At 37.8% G+C, this 19368-nt stretch overlaps 1 protein-coding gene across 20 annotated transcripts in view; it reads left to right on the top strand.

The window, feature by feature from the left end:
- The window catches only part of MCTP1 (multiple C2 and transmembrane domain containing 1), a 556599-nt gene that overhangs the window by 362384 nt on the left and 174847 nt on the right, over positions 1-19368 (top strand). For all 20 annotated transcript variants that reach the window (XM_042250767.2, XM_060416015.1, XM_042250765.2 and 17 more), the window contains one exon: positions 4972-5065. In XM_042250767.2, the coding sequence (XP_042106701.1) occupies positions 4972-5065 (94 nt within the window). The remainder of the gene's footprint in view (positions 1-4971; positions 5066-19368) is intronic.

Raw genomic sequence — 19368 nt, 5'->3', positions numbered from 1 at the left:
GGCAGGTGCAAATACCAAGCAGATCTTCGAGGAAGCACTTGGGTTACCCGAGGGTATCTAGATCCCTGGTGTTTTCTCGAGTCCCTTCCAGAGCCAGTTCTAGAGTCTCCTATCACACAAGGCAAACTTCCGTGATGGAAAGTCAAGTTTACACAAGACTGCTGTAAAGCGGGTTCATTGATTATTTGTCATTGGAATTAGAATCTCGTTGTCTTTACACATTTGAAATGGAGTTAATGGCACTTAACTTTTTAATTCGTAGCTGGATAACTAGGGGCTTCCCTGGCGGCTCAAATGGTAAAGAATCTGCTTGCGATGCAGGAGACCCGAGTTCGATCCCTGGGTCCAGAAGATCCCATAGAGAAGGAAATGGCAACCCACTCCAGTACTCTTGCCTGGAGAGTCCCAGGAACAGAAGCGCCTGGCAGGTTACAGTCCATGGGGTTGCAAAGAATCAGACATGACTGAGCACCTAACAGACTTTTGATAACTAGAGGATATTTACAGAAATCATTTTCTTTTTCAGCCTCACTTCATCCTTTTAATTTTGAAATTATGGAGTCTGAACTATAATGAAAAGGAAGCTTCTTTACCTTTGGATTAGATGTAGAGTGACAGGGTGGCAGAATGAGTCACCAAGTACCCTTCTCAAATTTTACCAAGCGCAAGCGTGACAACCGAGTCTCTTTCCCAGCTTCCTCACAAGCATGCGCTTCCCGCCCTGTAGTTTTCGTGAATCAACAGAGAGGGGAGCTCTTACTCCATCGTTCTCTCTCAGCGACGCTTTGAAGAAGAGACTGTCTCAGTACCCATGAAGCTGGAAGGAAAAAAAAAACAACACCGCTTTCCCACTTAAAATTACAAAGCTTGTATTGTACAATGCTGCCAGGTGTTTAGGCTCCTCTAGACTCTCAGTCGTGAAACCGAGCTCTGACTAACAAAGAACTGCCTAATTTTTTTTTAGATTTTAAAATATTCCTGTTTGCTGACTGACATCCTTCCAATAACTGAATTTAATAAAGATGTACCTTATCAGGCTGTGCAGATAACGTGAAGTGCTGGTACTAATGCTCTACACTATTCTTCAAACAGATTAGCAGGATGTGCACTTCAGCAAATTTATTCTGGCTATCTGCACCGAATCAGCTGTCTGCTAATGCTTGTACAACTCACCCGCCAATGGTGTTATCATAAACAGCTTCATAGAGGTGACTTAGCAAGGCTAAATAGTATATATTTTTAAAACACCTAAGAGCCTAAGGTATTGTATGACATCTTCGAATATATGATTGCAGTTGTGAAAACTATTTCACATTTTGGTACCCACCAAGACATATTCTCCTATTCCCTAAAGTGAGCCTCATGAATTAAAACAATTGTAAAGAAATTAATTCACATATTAACGTAAAAATGATTCTAGATATTATAATACTGTATTTGATAGATTAATATTTGATACAGTCCCATATGTTAGTATCATACAATGGGCTTGGTAATTAGAAATGATCCAATTACTATTGATTTTTTTTCCCTTATTTTGCTACATGAAATTCCTCAAATCGGGTATTTCCACTGAGAATTTGAATATTTGTTTCCATACCTTCTTTCAAATATTAGCTATTATGTCAATAAAATGTAAAATATTATGTGGATGTCCCAGCTAATTCTCAAATTATATTATGTTCAACATACTAAAAAGCGAGCCAACTTTAAATATACGCTTTTTAGCCCTGAATTTCAAGATGAGCCTAAATCTCCCTTTAAAATCATACTTGCTAAGAAGCTAGTGTACATAATACAGCACATGTTATTATGATTACTCATAGCAATACAAAGACAAACACCTGTATTTTAGTGTTTCAGAGTGTTTCCTTTTTATTAGATAGATTACAAAGTGAACGAATACTGTATGATGTCTGAAATATCACTTGTTTTGGAGAAACATATAAAAGGGTTTATTTGGAGAGTTATCTGTAAGTTTTCCGGTGAGAACTTTGTGTATTTTTTTGAGGTTAGGTTAAACCTAAGAATTTGAGTTGGCACTGGTTGTGGTGAGGAAAGTAAGTGGTTTGCCCCCACTCTTGCATGAAACAACCCTGAGAAGGTTCTCCCTTGCTGTCATTCGGTGGTTCATTGTGAAGCATTGAAGCCCCACAAATTAAAGACATTACTGTGAGCCACTATTTGATCACCACGTTCTAAAAAGATGGCTAATTCCATTTTTATTTTTTTTCCCCTCCTTTTTGGAGGGAGGAAAGCAGGGAAGGTCAATAGGGGGCGGATAGTAATGGGTAGTAGACCAAGAGCGATTGTATGACCTTTTCAGAACGGGGATGCTGAACCCTTGCTCCCCCTTGTCACAGTTTAAAAACCAGAGGAGCTAGTTTAGAGAAGAAGTTGTTAGCATTCCATTTTTATTATGACATTTCACAGTCATCTGATTTAATGTCCCTTGACCGGATTGTCCACCGTGAGACGATGGGCTTGAAATGTTATTTAGAGCATTGATAAAAGGTGAGCGGTTCTAAGATGACAGCGAGTCATAAGGCTGGTGGTGTGACATTAATTTTCTCCATAACAGAGATGGAATAAGACGTCACGGTGACAAGCTGTCAATCAGCACTGGCCCCTCAGAGCATCCCAGTGCCATAGGATGGGGTGTTGCCTCTCCCGTAATAGAGCTGAACTGAGATGCTCTCGTGACAGCTGCTGCAGCCATAGAGAAAATATATTATACAGCCTTTCATTAAAAAAATAAAGAGGACTCCTCTCCAGAGCATTTCAATCTTTTCCCATCTATTGAGGGCTGAAAGGATTCACAGCAAATCATAGATTCCTCTGCTATGGAAATTTCTGGCTTCAGAATCCATCCTGGTTTAGAGGCCCTCTAAAATAACTGTAAATAACAAGGCCGGAATACCTCTTGATGAAGTATTCCTTAAAGTTATATTTTTTAACTGATACATTTACGTGTTTTGCTTCTTTTTTTAATTTTCTCCACCTTGGAGTCCTTATTATAATCCATGTGTTGCTGGCCTAAACAGTTGAAATTTGCCATAAATGACTGTCAGCTGACAAGAGAAAATGAAACCTTCAAATAATTACCCCTCTGCATGGAAAACAGAACTTTGGAGCTAAAGCACCAGTAGCAGTGTGACTCTGCTGTGAGTTTACCAGTATAAAAATGATTCTCGGACTGCAGATACCTGCTTCAGTCACAATGAAAAGGTCTAAATTGTTCCTAAAAATTAAAGGACAGAAACCTTTTTGATAAAACTCCTCTCCACAGTTAGATTAGGAGACTTACCTGGTCCTTAACAGTCAGTAAGCTCTGAGATAAGAAGCAGCTTCCCACACCTGACCATTACCACCTTAGGAAGACAAGTCTACAGATCTCTGAATTATAACACTCGGTCTAACATTTCCACTCTTAAACCATCAATTTACAGGAATTTAAATGGAGAGAGAAGTGCATTTTTATTAAACCCTGTCATCTGGGTAGCTTAAACAGAGTTTGGGTGATAAACAGCTGTTTAAAAACAATAAAAGATTAGGAGTTAATCCTTGTGCTAAACACTCTGGGTTTTGGTTGTTTTTTTTTTTTTTTTTTTTAACAAAGTTAGGCTATGAGATTACACATCTATCCGTGTTTCCTCCTCTCAGTGTACCAAGGTCAAAGCTTCGGTCTAAACAATGACTAGTCATACAGGGTTGATAAAGTTAATATCGTGGTAAGCTTGTGCTTCTCAGTATTCTCACGTTCTCAACACAAAGATGGGAATGATCTTTAGTAACATTTTAATAGATAACTTAATTATGTGAAACTGTGTTATGCTTTCCAGTTTTAAAACATATTAAAGATTACAATAAAGCAGGGCCTTTGATTTACTGAATAAAAATACTGATTTTGTCATGAGAAAATTGCATTGAGGTGCAAATGAACAAATGTGTGTGTCCTGTCATTCAGTCATGTCCAACTGTTTGCGACCCTATGAACTGTAGCCCGCCAGGTTTCTTTATCCATGGAATTTTCCAGGCAAGAATACTGAAGCGGGTTGCCATTTCCTTCTCCAGAACAAATGTGTATCATATACTATTGGTTGGTTTTACTCTCCGTTTATGTTCATGAGAGTTTTGAATTATTTTCTTTGTATCCCCTCTTTTAGTTCCTTTAGGTATTACACTTATTCATACTCTACCATTATTAATTCATGAAATTAAATTGGTTTTAGCATTTGAGTCTGATTCTTCTATCAAAATTTCTATACTTTTACACCTACTACAATGACAGATAAATTTACAAATTTAAGAAAAGATTATCCATCACTTTTGAATTTATTTTTAGTAATCAGCCTGATTTATTTTAAAAGATTATATATGTCTTTTACCTGAAAGTAAAAGTGTGTGTGGTATTTTCTAATATTTAAATCTTTAACCCTCATCTAGCACCTACAGTTTCCAAAGTTCACCAAGGAGAAAATATAGTAGAAAAATAATTAATTTAATGTTGTCTTTCTTACTCTCAAAGCCTTAAGTGTGTTTGTTACTTAACCAACAATCTAAGATTCCTATTAAGAATCATGAGTCTCCAGACCATCATACCTATAGATGAAAGATTTCTTGGAGTGCTTTGGTAAAGGAGATGGATGGAAGAAAGCAGGCATGTCATATTTTATAATTGATTGTTCACTATCTACTGCTAATTACTTATGGAGAAGCAATGTTGTTGTATTTTTTTTACCCTTAAAAAAAATCTACTTACATAGCAATAATTATCTACACAAACGTATGTGTGTATGGGTACACATTCATGATGGCAGAAAAGGGCATCCTTATTGAAGAAACACAAATATCCCTTGGATCATTTCAGCAGCATCCTGAGATCAACCATAGCACTTGGTATTTTCTCAGAGCACTCCTAGAGGTGTTTTAGGACCTTTCTTTTCTAATACTGACTTTGGGGTGTTTCAGAGCCCATTGCGGATATTTCACAACCTGAAAGATGTGGGCTTCCTCCAAGTGAAAGTGATCAGAGCAGAAGGGTTAATGGCTGCTGACGTCACAGGTAAGAAACGATGCTGTTTTCCTTTGGCCTGTGTATCAAGCAGCATGCCAGGTCTATAGTTTGATGATGGAACTTTTCATTTCATCTGACTGAATAATCAAAGTAAACTGTAAAGTGTGTTGATCTTACAAAGATTTGCTATCCATCTGATTTTTATACTGTCTCCACTGTTTAAAAGAAAGGTAACATAATAAAAAATGAACAGTAAAAAGGAAAACAGCTTTTGAATTGTTGCCTTCTCCAAGGTTTAGTCAATATAGTGGTTATATTTCTTTCAGGTTTTGTCATTTTGGCATCTCTGGGTAGTAATGATGTATCTTCTTTTCTTAAAACAGTATCAGCTTCCCTCAGGTGATATTGTAGCATCAACACTGATAATTCAAACATGCATGAAATCTCTTACATCGTTTGCTGAAAAATTTAGATACATAACACTCAATTACTTGAAATGAACTTTTGGTATCTGTGTTGCCGATCCAATTCTTTAGTTGTCCAAATTCCCTAGTACATCTCAGAGATAATTCTGGATCTAAACTAAACATCTACATTGTTCTAAACTCTTTTTTTCAAGAAACAGGCCTGTAAAAATGCCAAAATCAATATGATATCTTAAAGCTTCCTGATTTGGATACTGCTGTTTCTATAACATGTTAATTATCTCATTACTTTCCAGAACTATTGTTTTGAATTTACAGCTATGTGAGCATTTACTTACTGTGTAATTTCATAGGATTTGGGAGGTATTAATACGATTCCTTAAATTGTCCATCTCAAGATGGACAATAAATAGGATTGACTTGACCAATTTTTGTGCAAACTTCCCTGTTCCTGAAAGTATCCACTTATAATTTGTAGAGATATGCTTACCACTGTGAATGGCCAGCAAGTTGACCCTCAAAGGGTAGCTAAGTTATTTGAAATGGAGAAATATACTTTTCCTACCAAATGAGGGCTTGCAAGCTCATTATTTGGTCACTGCTGCCCTTAATAAATGGAACAGAATCAAAAGCTAATTAAAAGATCACATGTCTTAAAACTAAAATAGCAGATGTCTATTCCAAAATGACAATATTTTAAATTTTTTAATATTTGCATAGTATTGAGTGACTGTTTATTGTTTGATAAAAGTAAAAATGCTAGGACTTTACAGTTTCTTTTTGGAAGATATTATCAACTCATTTTTAACCAAGCAGATAATAACAACTGTCAGATATTGTTTCCAGATAGGCATACCTAAAAATAGTGGGAGAGAAGACTGTAATTTTTTTGCACCTATACTGACTTGGCTTCTTGTACTAAACAATTAGTGAATGTCAAGTTTATTCATGTTCTATTTTATTTCATGTGTGATTGTAACCAAATCAATCTGGACAAAATGTTTTTATTTATTATGAGCTTTCATTATTGGAACCAACAGTCAACATGAGTGGTTGACTAACTGGTCTGTTCTTTTTTGTTCACTTTGAACATGAACTTAAAGACCAGAAGAGGAATTCAGCGCTGCTTTTACACTACAGAGGCTCTGGCCAGCCTTTGATTCCCAGCAGCAGGTAGATTCAGAAATTCATGGCAATGACACTTACCATCACAGGAGGCATCTTCACTTTTCTTGAGTATTTTCTGCAGTGAAGGGGAGCACCCACTGTTGGGCTAAAAGCATCTGAAGATAAAAACTAAAATTAAAAGTATGTCAGAGGGTATCATGTGTTTGTGCGTGCATGCCAGTCGCTTCAGTCGTGTCCCACTCTTTGAGGCCCCATGGACTGTAGCCCACCAGGCTCTTCTGTCCATGGGATTCTCCAGGCAAGACTATTGGAGTGGGTTGCCATTTCCTTCTCCAGGGGATCTTCCTGAACCAGGGATCGAACTCACGTCTGTTTATGTCTCCTGCACTGGCAGGCAAGCTCCTAACCACTAGCATCGAAGTATTAAGAACTATCCCTGGATATTGATAGTGGGTACAATAATTTCTTATACAAAAATTCAAATCCCATTTACTTCAGAAGTTTAGATACCTGCCCATTACACAAGTTAAATGTAATTATCTGTTTGTGTCTCTTGGAGAGAAGCTGTCATTGCTTTTGAAACTTCATGAATATGCCAATTACTTTAACCCAGATGGCCTATATGCCACTATGCAAGTTAAAGTACATGTTCTCTTGAAGCTGGAGAAAATAGGTATATTTCTTTCATAATGGTTCTATGTAAATTAGTGTGAATAGCAATTGCCTTTTCCCTAGGGATTCAGTGAGACATAATTTTGTTCTGATAAAATGGACTTTAATTTGGAGAATACTAAATAACAGATTCTCCATTTTTTCCTTCCAGTTTTAGGGATATAAATCTAATGATTCCTCATTCCACACTGACCTTATAATCTAATGTGCTCTGAATTGAACAAGAGAGATGTTGAACTATTCAGGGGCAAGAGGATAATTCAGTCTTTGACCTCGCTCACTCTTGGGCCTTTTGTGGTCTTTGTGACATTTGTGATGGTGGCCAAAACTGAGGACCATATATTCAAGTCAGATGTCTGAATATTCTGCCAATTTTTTTTAAAAAAGTCTTTACTTCTGTAAAGGATAAATGCATACTTACCTATAAATACATACATATAAATATATACTGATCCTTCTTGGTCTTTAGCATGAAATTTGGGACACAAATAAGCTCTTTGTATACTTTATCTCCTGCTTTTTCAAAGTAGAACTTTAAAAATATGTTGTGCATCTCGATGGATAATCATAGGCTCTACAAGATACTTAGCAACAGTTTGAGGAAAGGGAAGAGAATCAGTGGTGCTGTCTACAAACGCTCAAATTAGCATCTGTTTAGGACTGTTGTGGATGGAGAGGGGAGATTTTAAATCACTGATAGCTCTCTGTGTGAAGTAAAAAATACTTTTGAGCTGATATAAACGGGGCTGTTGCCATAAGATACTTGGTTGGTTTCCAAACACTTTTCCAGACAAGTCCAACAACACAAATTTATATTTGACCAACTTCACTCAATTCTTAAAATATGTTTAATGACCAGAATATCAAGTGAAGCATCCACAGTTTAAGCAAAAAAATTTTAATTACAATATTTCATCATTTAGCATGAGCACTAGAAAAGAGATTCTATAATATTTTAAGTAGCCATCAATCTTACTGCAGTTACAAAGAGTTTTTTCCTTTCAAAATGTAAAATTTTTCTTTTGTTACAACACATTCATTGAGAAACATTGTGATACTGTATTAACTCTGTGTGAATAAAGAGCAATTGAGACTCTCTTTGAATGAGTGAGTATAAAGCACAAATTACTTTTTAATGAAACCCTCAATTCTTCTCCTTTCCACAAAAAGCCTATAGCCTTGTTCAGCTGAAGGCTACTACAGTAGGTCACTTCAGTTAAGCCCCTAATAAACTGTTGATAGTTGAGGGTCGTTTTTTCTTCGGTCTCAATGGCCCAGTGTTGGACAGTGCACTTCAAATCATTAAGGTTAATACAGATTTTAAAAAGAGATTAACTCTGGTGGTTAAGGCCCCCATTTACAACTCCCACACATACACATGCATTGAACGAGGCACAGGAGTGGATTGAAATTTCAGTCAAATTGTGGGCAGCCTTTCACAGCCTGAGAAAGTGGCACTCTGGTTTTCAAAGTTGGTCAGTGAAATTCCTCAGGAGGGAAAAAGTTCAATTCACTGAAAAATACTGCGTGGTACAACTTACTTACCTTTCAAGGAACCAGTGGAAAGGTTAATGTCTCTCTGGACCATCAGAGCAAAATCTTCCGACTATCTGGCCCTGTGTTCACTGGGGGAGATTCTACTGCTAAATCAAGTGTTCCTTGAAGCTGGACAGATTGTGTGGAGAGAAAGACCAATGAGGGGGGAAATTTTTTTTTTTTCTTTTTTTTGATGGTGGGAAACAGTTCACTGTATGTTGGAATTTGTCTTTCCTAGCTTCTCATTATTCTTCTTTAGATGGGGCCTAATTTTTGCTTTCAGCTGAACATTTAAAGTCTTCTATATTGAGTGAAGCTTTCTTTGCAGAGTATTTAGACCTGGCCTCTTGGTTCTTTCAAGTTCTTAAAGAAGAAAAAGAAAAGGGTTCTTCTCCTCAGCCCCTCCCCTTCATTTTCCCTTGGGTTGTTTTTTTGAGCTCCTGAGGAAGAGGTCACAGCCTCCCCAGGGATACCAAGCACTCAGTTTCAGAAACACTGATATGGGAGAACTGTGAAACCCTTTCAAAAGATGCTCTGCCTTTTCACTGTATTAAAAGGTACACTCATATAAAACTTCTTCACTCCAGGTGAACTGATCTCTCAAATTAATGCACATCTCTTTCAGGAAACAATAGAGGGAAAGCAAGAAAAAAAAAAGGAAGAGAGGGAGAGAATTTTACAATTAACAGAGCTGTCATTGAAACAGTCCCACTAAATGAGCATATCTTTTTCCGGAACAAGGCTGCACATCAAGACTTGCAACTCACCAGCCCCCGGAGTCTGGAAACCTACTAGTTATTAAGAGAGATGTTTACTACCCCTTTATTTGCATAGACTTTTCCCATGTTTTTCTTTAGGAAAACTGTCTTCATTGTTGGAAAATATTTAAGTAACAAAACAGCAGAAAAAGACATGCTACAGTTTTTTTATCAGCTTCCGTGAGAGTCTTATTATCTTAAGAAATAACAGTTAGCAGCTCAGATTCATTAGCAGAGCTAAATTTAAGCCCCGTTTGACAGGCTGCCTAGAAAACATTTTGTTTTGCTGTCTGTGGGCTTTAATTAAGATGTGTTCAATTTCAGTCCTCTTCAGTCTAGCCCTACCCACCCCCCCCCACCTCCTCACCACCACCCCCAACTTGCTGTGTCACAGACCGGCGATCAGACACTTTTAGATGGTCCGGCCCATGACTTTGACCTTCTGCGCAGTCCGGCGTTCCCTGGGGAACCGTTCAACTCATGAGGTCTGATTTCACACTTCCAGGATGCCTCAGCTCTCTTAACAATGACAGGGAGACAAAGCCCTTTAGAGCAGGCCGCATGGGGACTTGTTTAAATTGGAAACCAGAGAGGAGTCAAGGAACAAGGTTATGGGCTACAGAATAGTGCTTTTAATAAAGAGCTCACAGCTCCAGCTCAGCTCAAAGAAGTCTACCTCTGTACAATTAATTGAGCCATTTATCTGGAGCTTCTTAGGCCTCTACTTTCTCACAGATTGCGTGGTAAATATCAGCTAAGAAGCAAATGAGATATGCATGAAATGAATTTTAACACTTTGATTACTGTGCCTCCAGTCTTCATTAAAAGTAAATTTATTTGTATTTCTGACCTCATTATCAGTAGGCTGCCTGCATTTTTATTGGTTCCTGTGATTTCCAGCTTGAGTGTGTCATGAAGGTATATTTTATACAGAGATTTGGATTTATTATTCTTGGTATTTTCCCTGAACATTATGGGTCTATTCAGAGAAAGAAAATGAAAAGCTAGCTGTACAGAAAAAGGCAAGTCTGGTCTTTGAAAGATTGATATACTAAATGCCAAGCACATATGCATCCAAGATATTATCCTTTTAAAAAATTAACTTTTGTGGGTTACTCAAGCAAATTGCGTAAGATGGAAGCCATTGTTGCTTGAGTGGCCCTCCGAATATGGTAGCTCTACTAGAATAGGAGTAGCTATGCTGTTTCTTTTATAGGATTGTAGCAGTTTGAATTTTTAATAGCATAGGCCTTTCATAGACATCATCACATTTAATAACATTGATGATATCTGATAAATGCAGTCTTAGAATTTATGATCACTATTTAAAATCTATCACTGAAGAAGAGAAAATAGATGTCCTTTAAACTCAACATAGTTCCATTGAAAGTATTATATACAAAATGTAAGAGTTCCTTTATATTTGTGAATTATCAAGGGTAAAATAATTTACCCGGGGGGGGTGGGGGTGGGGTGGGAGTTATTTGTGAATATCATTCTTAATTTTTAAACTCTCACTATCTTAAAATCTTAAAACTATATTTCTTGAAACATAAAATCAAAATTTTATACAAAATGTATCATAAAGTTCCCAAGAATGCTCTATTTCTTTTCTAACTTAATGTTTCTGTTTGGCTTTAAATAAAGAAAATTGTAGAAGACTTTTAAGCAGATAGTATACTTTCTGATACCATATTGCACATAGAAATAAATGTTGCATCCTTTGATAATTTTATTTTTTTAAAAGCTAAGTCATATTCTAATTATAGAAATGCAAAAGTGTTCTTCTAAAAACAAACAGTTGATAATATTTGTAAGGAGAGTAATTAAAATGAAAATTTAGCATAAGGGCAGGTGAGACCTGAGTCTGAACTAGTGTTTTACAGGAAATTGCAGAAATCATGTGTGATTCATATGCTGGTCACATGGCTAGAAGATACTGCTCTGGAAGAATAGGTGGGATGACAAAAGAGATTAATCATTGGGTTTGATATGCTCTAGAGGTGAAGGACTATGGGCTGAAAAAGTGGTGGTCCCACTAGCAGTGGGAAATGAGGGGAAGAGAAATACTATAAAATAATTAATTGAGTTCTGTGGACGTAAGATTACAAAATGATCCTTTGAGTAAAGAAATAGAGAATTGCTGATTTGACTTGGAGGGCCAGCTCCAGGGTTTTACCCAGTGCTTGAAGAAATGCTTTCGATGTTAGAATCATCGTTTAAAATTGTTTAAATTTTAACAATCATCATTTAATCATTGTTTAAAATTAAACTATTCTATATATTTTGTTGCATTATGATATAGGTGTGTAAATAAATAAATGAATTTTCTAGAACAGTGAATTAGGGAGATACTGCAGAGAGGATCTGGATTTAACTAGGCTTTTGAAATAAAATCTTACTGCAGGGATATTTGGATGGCATGATAGTGTGGTTAGACTCAGAAATGACTGAATGATCCACCCCAAAGGGTGATTATATTAAAGGATTGATGGCAGTGAGAAATGCCACGCAGAGGAATGCAGCACTCTGTCCCTTGTCTAACCTGTGTGACATAGTGACTATTGACTTTGAGGAGATAATTGACTGCTTCTTTATCAAACTTGCTAGAAGCATAATTAACTCATTATATATCAGACCAATATGTATGCTATTTGTATACATATATACTATATATAATGTACAATTTATACATATATATAATCAGCAAACTTAAATAATAGACTTAGTTCTGCAAAATGAACATTAAAAATTATAAATCAAAAGGCTTGCCTGTGTAAAAAGCAGTGATTTCTTGATTTAACAGTAGAAAATAAAGTCTTTGAGTTTGAATCAAGCTTAATCTCCATGAGAGTGAATTATACATACATGAGTTTTGTTACATTCAATCAGAGGAGGATACTGAAATGATACTCCCTTCTGGGTTCATCAGACAACCTGGGGTAGGAATTCAGTTTTGGAAGCTACTCTTTAAAGAAGGACATTGACAAGCTAACCAGAATACATCCTCGGTATCTGGTGTTTTAAAATCAAGGCCATTGAAGCTAGCTCAATGAAAATGATGACAGTAATCGTAGCAACTAACGTTTATTGAGCCCTTATCACGTGTCAGACACCACCCTAAGCCTGATATAAGGATTATCGCAATTAATCTCACAACAACCTAATTAGGTATTGTTGTTATCTTCCCTTTACAAAATAGAAAACAGAGGTGTGAAGTTTAAATAACTTGTCCAGATCAACACACACACACACACACGCACACACACACACACGCACACACGCACACACATATACACACTCCAGCTCATAAATGGCAGGGCAAGGATGCCAGTCCAGATCTAGTCACTGAACCCACCAGCTTGTACTAGAGAAAGGAAGATGTTGAAATGATTTTTTGGTCAGTTATCCAAAAGCCTGTCACGGGGAGGGTGTTGTTAGGGGTTGGTAAGAATAGTAAAGACCAAGTTTCAATCCAGAGAGCAAACTTCCTTCTAGCACGTTTCATCAGAAAGGGATTTATTATAGAGTTTTTAGTGAATCACAGAATCTTTGGAGGCAGGAAGGGCCTAAGAAAACAAGTTCTAAGTCTGATTTCCAGGAGTTAATACCAGAGCTACACGAAAGAGCCAAGATGTTTCAGCTCCTGCCACGTGAGCCTGTGGGGAAGGCGCTGTGACGGCAGCGTACGCCTCTCCTGCTCGCTCTGTGAGCAGTTCACCCTCTCGGAGAACTGAGCTCTAGTGTCAGATCTCAGGCAGATACCTCTGATCGATGCGGCCCGAATCACATCTGCAACCCCAGCTTGCAAAGAAGTCCGGAAACACCACTTCGGCCTTTGTGGCTTCTCTTGTTTTGGGGAAGAGACACACTAGGAATAGAATAGATGCTCAGCAAGCCATCCACACTCTCCAGTGCAGGAGGGCAGGTGACAAGCACGAGTCACATCATCTCAGTGACAGCTGCCTTCCCTCTTTTTCACCCCTTATTTCATTTAAATTTAGACAAAAGCTTCAGAGAGACAAAATGCAAAGAAGCATCCCCCCTAATTTATAATTGCCAAAAAATGAATCAGAATATTCCTGTGGAAGTGGGGATTCCCTGTCACTGGAGCCATTGATGCCAGGTCGGTATGACCACCTGGTTGCAGGGGGTGCTTCAAGTCCTAGATGCGCTTTTGAACTTGGACTCTAAGTTTTATCTCCTGGGCCTTCAGAATCTGAGATCCTGCAGTAGGTGCCAAGATGAGAAGCAGACCCTTGAATGAGTAGATATTATGCAGATGAGAAATAAAAAGAAAGATATTCTAAAGACAAAGGCCTGACAGGTGGCAATTTTCAGTGTTATCGCCTAAAACATATAAAAAGATTTAATCACCTAATATGATTTTTAATTTTTTAAATCTAAAGAATTTTATTCCATTGCAAAAGACCTCTCCAGCTGGTTAATTCACTTATGTGAATTATTCAGATAATCATCTGAAACCCCATACTTTTCTGTGCAGAATTTAATTGAATATATAGTTACGGAAGGCCCTAAAGTGTCTATAAGGACTTGTAAAAACAGAGGAGTTCATGATATATTTTTACATTTATTTTAGGCCAAACAACTTTTGTGTTTCTACTCTAAGAGCAAGTCAGATACATGCAGTTTCTTGTTAAATGTTAATTGAAAATAAAGTCTTTAAATGTTTTTGCCATAATTTATTTAAACTCTTAAATGTTTAGACATAACTTCTCTACTGCCTCTCCTCCTTTTATAAAGCCCAGAGTCTCCTTTGCCTTTATTTTCCAGTTTCCTATCTGTCTTGTTTCCCATTCTTCTATCATAAATTTTGGGTTCCCCAGCATATACCAAGACGGTTCACTTCTAGCACTCAAGAATGCACCTGGTGATACAGGATACTATAAATATTCTTTTGCATCTAATTCTAGATCCCTGGGCTTCCCTGGCAGCTCAGCTGGTAAAGAATCGCCTGCAATGCGGGAGACCTGGGTCCGATCCCTGGGTTGGGAAGATCCCCTGTAGAAGGGAACAGCTACCCACTCTAGTATTTTGGCCTGGAGAATTCCATGGACTCTGTAGCCCATGGGGTCACAAAGAGTCGGGCACAGCTGAACGACTTTCATTTGAGCTTCCTTGGTGGCTCAGATAGTAAAGAATCTGCCTATAATGCGGAAACTCAGGTTTGATCTCTGCATTGGGAAGAACCCCTGGAGGAGGAAATGACAACCCACTCCAGTACTCTTGCCTGGAGAATCCCATGGGCAGAGGAGTCTGGCGGGCTACAGTCCGTGGAGTCGAAAAGAGTCAGACATGACTGAAGTGACTTGGCACAGCACTAGACCCCAAGGGAAATAAACTCATATATACATTAAACTTTATTTCTGTTGCTCTTAGTCATGGTTCTCAAAGTGTAGCTCAGGAACCTCTAGGAATTCCCAAGACCCATTTAGGGATTTATGAAGTCAAAACTCTTTTATAAATAATACTGAGATGTTGTTTGCTTTTTTTTTACTGTCATTCTCTCGTGAGTGTACAATAGAGTTTTTCAAAGGCTGCATAATATTTGATCACTCTAATGTTAACATTAGTCCCTTGGACTACAAGGAGATCCAACCAGTCCATCCTAAAGGAGATCAGTCCTGGGTGTTCATTGGAAAGACTGATGTTGAAGCTGAAACTCCAATACTTGGGCCACCTGACAAAGAACTAATTCAAGACCCTGATGCTGGGAAAGATTGAGGACAGGAAGAGAAGAGGATGACAGAGGATGAGATGATTGGATGACATCACCAACCTCAATGGACATGAGGTTGGGTGGACTCCGGGAGTTGGTGGACAAAGAGGCCTGGCGTGCTGCAGTTGATGGGCTCACAAAGAGTCAGACACGACTGAGTGACTGAACTGTACTGAACTGAATGTTAACATGTCATGAATTTATTATTGTTATTTCTAAATGAATATCTCTTATTGTTTAATTCAAGTATAGTTGATGTAATATAATATTATGTAATTTATAAGTGTACAACATCAGTTCAGTCACTCAGTTGTGTCCAACTCTTTGCAACCCCATGGACTTCAGCACGCCAGGCCTCCCTGTCCATCACCAACTCCCAGAGTTTACTCAAATTCATGTCCATTGAGTTGGTGATGCCATCCAACCATCTCATCCTCTCATCCTCTGTTGTCCCCTTCTCCTCCTGCCTTCAATCTTTCCCAGCATCATGGTCTTTTCCAATGAGTCAGCTCTTCGCATCAGGTGGCCAAAGTATTGGAGTTTCAGTTTTAGCATCAGTCCTTCCAATGAGTATTCAGGACTGATCTCCCTTAAGATTGACTGGTTGGATCTCCTTGCAGTCCATGGGTGTACAATATAGTGATTCACAATTTTTAAAGGTTATGCTCCATTTATAATTATTCTAAAATATTGGCCGTATCCCCTGTGTTATACATCATTGTAGCTTATTTTATACATAATACCTTATATCTCTATCTCTACATTGCCCCTGCCCCCTTCCCTCTCATTGCTGCTAAACACTAATCTATTCTTTGTATCCGTGAATCTGTTTCTTTTTTGTTATAGTCACTAATTTGCTATATTTTTTATATTTCATCTGTGGTATTATACAGGATTTGTTTTTCTCTGACTTATTTCCCTTAGCATAGTATGTTCCAAGTTTATTCATATTGCTGCAAATAGCAAAATTTCCCCCTTTTTGTGGCCAAATAGTATACCACATTCCATTGTGTAACACATCTCCTTTATCCATTCATCTGTTGATGGACACTTAGTTTGCTTCTCTATCTTGGCAATTTTCAATAATGCTGCCATGAACATGGAGATGCATGTATCTTTTCAAATTTGAGGTTTGATTTTTTTCAGATATATTACCTGCAGTGGAATAGCTGGGTCATAGGGAAAAGTTTTTTTTTTTTTCAGTTTTTTTGAGAAACCTCCATATCATTTTCCAGAATGGCTATGCCAGTTTGTTTGTTTATTTTGCTGCACCAGGTCTGAGTTGTGGCAAGCTGGATCTAGCTCCCTGACTAGGGATTGAACCCAGGTCTCCTGTATTGAGATTTAGAGAAATTTAGCCACTGGGCCACTGGTAGAGTCCTGACTGTACCAGTTTAAATTCCAAACAACAGTATATGAGAGTTCTTTTTCCTCCACATCCTGATTACGTTCCTCTACATTTGATTACAGAAATGATGACCTGTGTGAAGTAGTATGTAATTATGGTTTTGATTTGTATTTCCCTGATGATTGGCAGGGTTAGCCATCTTTTCAGGTGCCTGTTGGCCATCTGCCTTTCCTCTTTGGAAAAATGTCTATTCAGGTATCCTGCTCATTTTTAATCAGGTTTTTTTTATATTAAGTTGTATGACATGATAATATAATCTTAGATATTAACTTCTTAATAGTCATATCATTTGCAAATATTTTCTTCCATTCTGCAGGTTGACTTTTAGTCAATGGTTTCCTTTGCAGTGCCAAAGAGATGAAGTTTAATTAGGTCCGATTTGTTTATTTTTTCTTTTACTTCCTGGCTTTAGAAGACAGATCCAAAAAACAATATTGCTGTGATTTATGTCAAACACTGTTTCTGCCTATGTTTTCCTCTAGGAGTTTTCAGCCTTACATTTAGGTCTGTAATCCATTTTGCATTTATTTTTGCATATGGTGTGAGGAAATGTTCTACTCTCATTGTACACGTAGCTGTCCAGTTTTCCCAGCACTCTTCAATATTGGCTTTTCTCCATTGTATATTTTTGCCTGCTTTGTCATAGATTAAGTGACCATAAGTGACTGAGTTTATTCCTGGGCTCCGTATTCTGTCCCATTCATCTGCTGTCTGCTTCCGTGCCACTGCCATACTGTTTTGATTACTGTGGCTTTGTAATATAGTCTGCAGTCAGGGAGCATGACTCCTTTCAGGGCTGTTCTTTCCCAAGAATGTCTTGGCTATTCAGGCTCTTTTGTTCCATTCTTATTTTAAAATTATTTGTTTTAGTTCCATGAAAAATGTCTTTAGTATTTTTGGCGACAATTATATTGAAAATGTAGCTTGCCTTGGGTAGTATGGTCATTTTAATTTTTTCAGCCCAAGAACACAGTGTGTCTTAACATGTTCTCAATTTTAATTTCTAAAATGGTAAATTTTGATAGATATAACCCACTCACACACACACACAAAAGCTCTTTGAGATCCTCAATAACCTTTGAGTTCCCAAAACCAAAATGTTTAAAAACTGTTGCTGTGGGGAAATGATTCTCAGTTGGGAGATGGCAGTATTGCCTGGTCAGTATTTTAGACATCTGTAGGGGAATTAAGTTGCCACAGTGATTGGGGAGCACTATTTGTATTGGGTGTTGGGGATACTAATTGTCTTTTTAAAAGTTAGACAGTAATAAATAGTGACACTATTAGACAACTAGACATAAATAGCGAAAATTGTCCCATGTCCTACCTGACTAAATATAGACACTAAGATAGCTTTAAACTCTGTTTCATGATTATCTGACTCTAGATTGCACCCTTAAATACATATTCTTTACTCAAGTCTTATTGATGGCTGCCACATAACACCAAAGACCTTAGAATTACCTCCAAGGTACTTCATGGCTTGGTTCCTGTTACATCTCTGACCTGTTTATTCTTCCCCGTTGCTCACTGTGCCCCACTATCAGAGTCCCAGAGGACACCAGACTTTTCCTGTGGCTCCCCCCACTGCCTGGAACACTTTTTTCCTGATATCCACTTAGCTACTTCTTCACTTCCTTCAGTCCTTTGCTTGGGCTTCCTTTATCCATGAGGTCTACTCCAGACACCGTAATTAAATATATAAACTGTGACCTTCCCCACACTCTTCAAGCCCCTTGTCTTGCTCTATCTTTTCCGTTTTCTGTTAACATACATCACTCTAGCATACAATATAATCTACTTATTAATTATGTTCAGTATTCATCCTCTTTCTCCTCACTCCCCACTGCAAGCAGCCTCCAGGCCAGCAGAGACCTTATTTTGTTTTTCATCTGTCTGGGAATCGGTCAGTCGTGTCCAGCCCTTTGTGACCCCATGGATTCTAGCCCGCCAGGCTTCTCTGTCCATGTGATTCTCCAGGCAAGAATACTGGAGTGGGTAACCAGTTCCTTCATGACCCGGCAAAGAGTAGATACTCAATAAATATTTGTTGGATAAATCTTTTAACAATAAAAATTTGTTAAATAAATAAATGTATGACTTAATTGTATACAACTTTCTATTAGGTCCTCTGAATAATAGCATTAAAGCATCGTATTAAATGTTGAAATAACTTACAGGTTAGTCTTATTATATTTCAGAATAGTGAGAGGAGGGCATTACAAAATCTTCACTGTGAGGAAAAACCTACTGGACCAAGAACCACAAAATTAGAGGGCCCATTTTTTCTGCCACTATGACACCTGCTTCATGCCTTAACTAAGACAAAAGAAGCCCTATTATTATTACCCAGTCCAGAGCCAGACCCAGTGGGAACCTAGTGAAGAGCGTCAGCTAATGTAATTATACCAACCAGATGTTTAAAGTATATTGAGCGCAGTCGATGAAAAAAGCTAAGGCCAAAGCCTCACCTCCAGTGATAAGGAGAGGATTGGAAGATGTCTCCAGTGTAGGCTGCTCTTTATTTTGGTAGACCCTGTGGCATTCCCTCAACTATAACCTTGTTATATGCTAGGATTTAATTCCAGTTTATAGAAAGATGGCAACCTTGATTATAATTTTTTAAAATTAATTATAACCATTCAAGTTGTGGCAACTGAGGAAGTTAAACCAATGAGCTCGAT

The sequence above is a fragment of the Ovis aries genome, chromosome 5 (assembly GCF_016772045.2).
Source record: "Ovis aries strain OAR_USU_Benz2616 breed Rambouillet chromosome 5, ARS-UI_Ramb_v3.0, whole genome shotgun sequence".
Taxonomy (NCBI): domain Eukaryota; kingdom Metazoa; phylum Chordata; class Mammalia; order Artiodactyla; family Bovidae; genus Ovis; species Ovis aries.
Note: the sequence above shows the minus strand (reverse complement) of the source record. Positions and strands in the feature narration are given on the sequence as shown.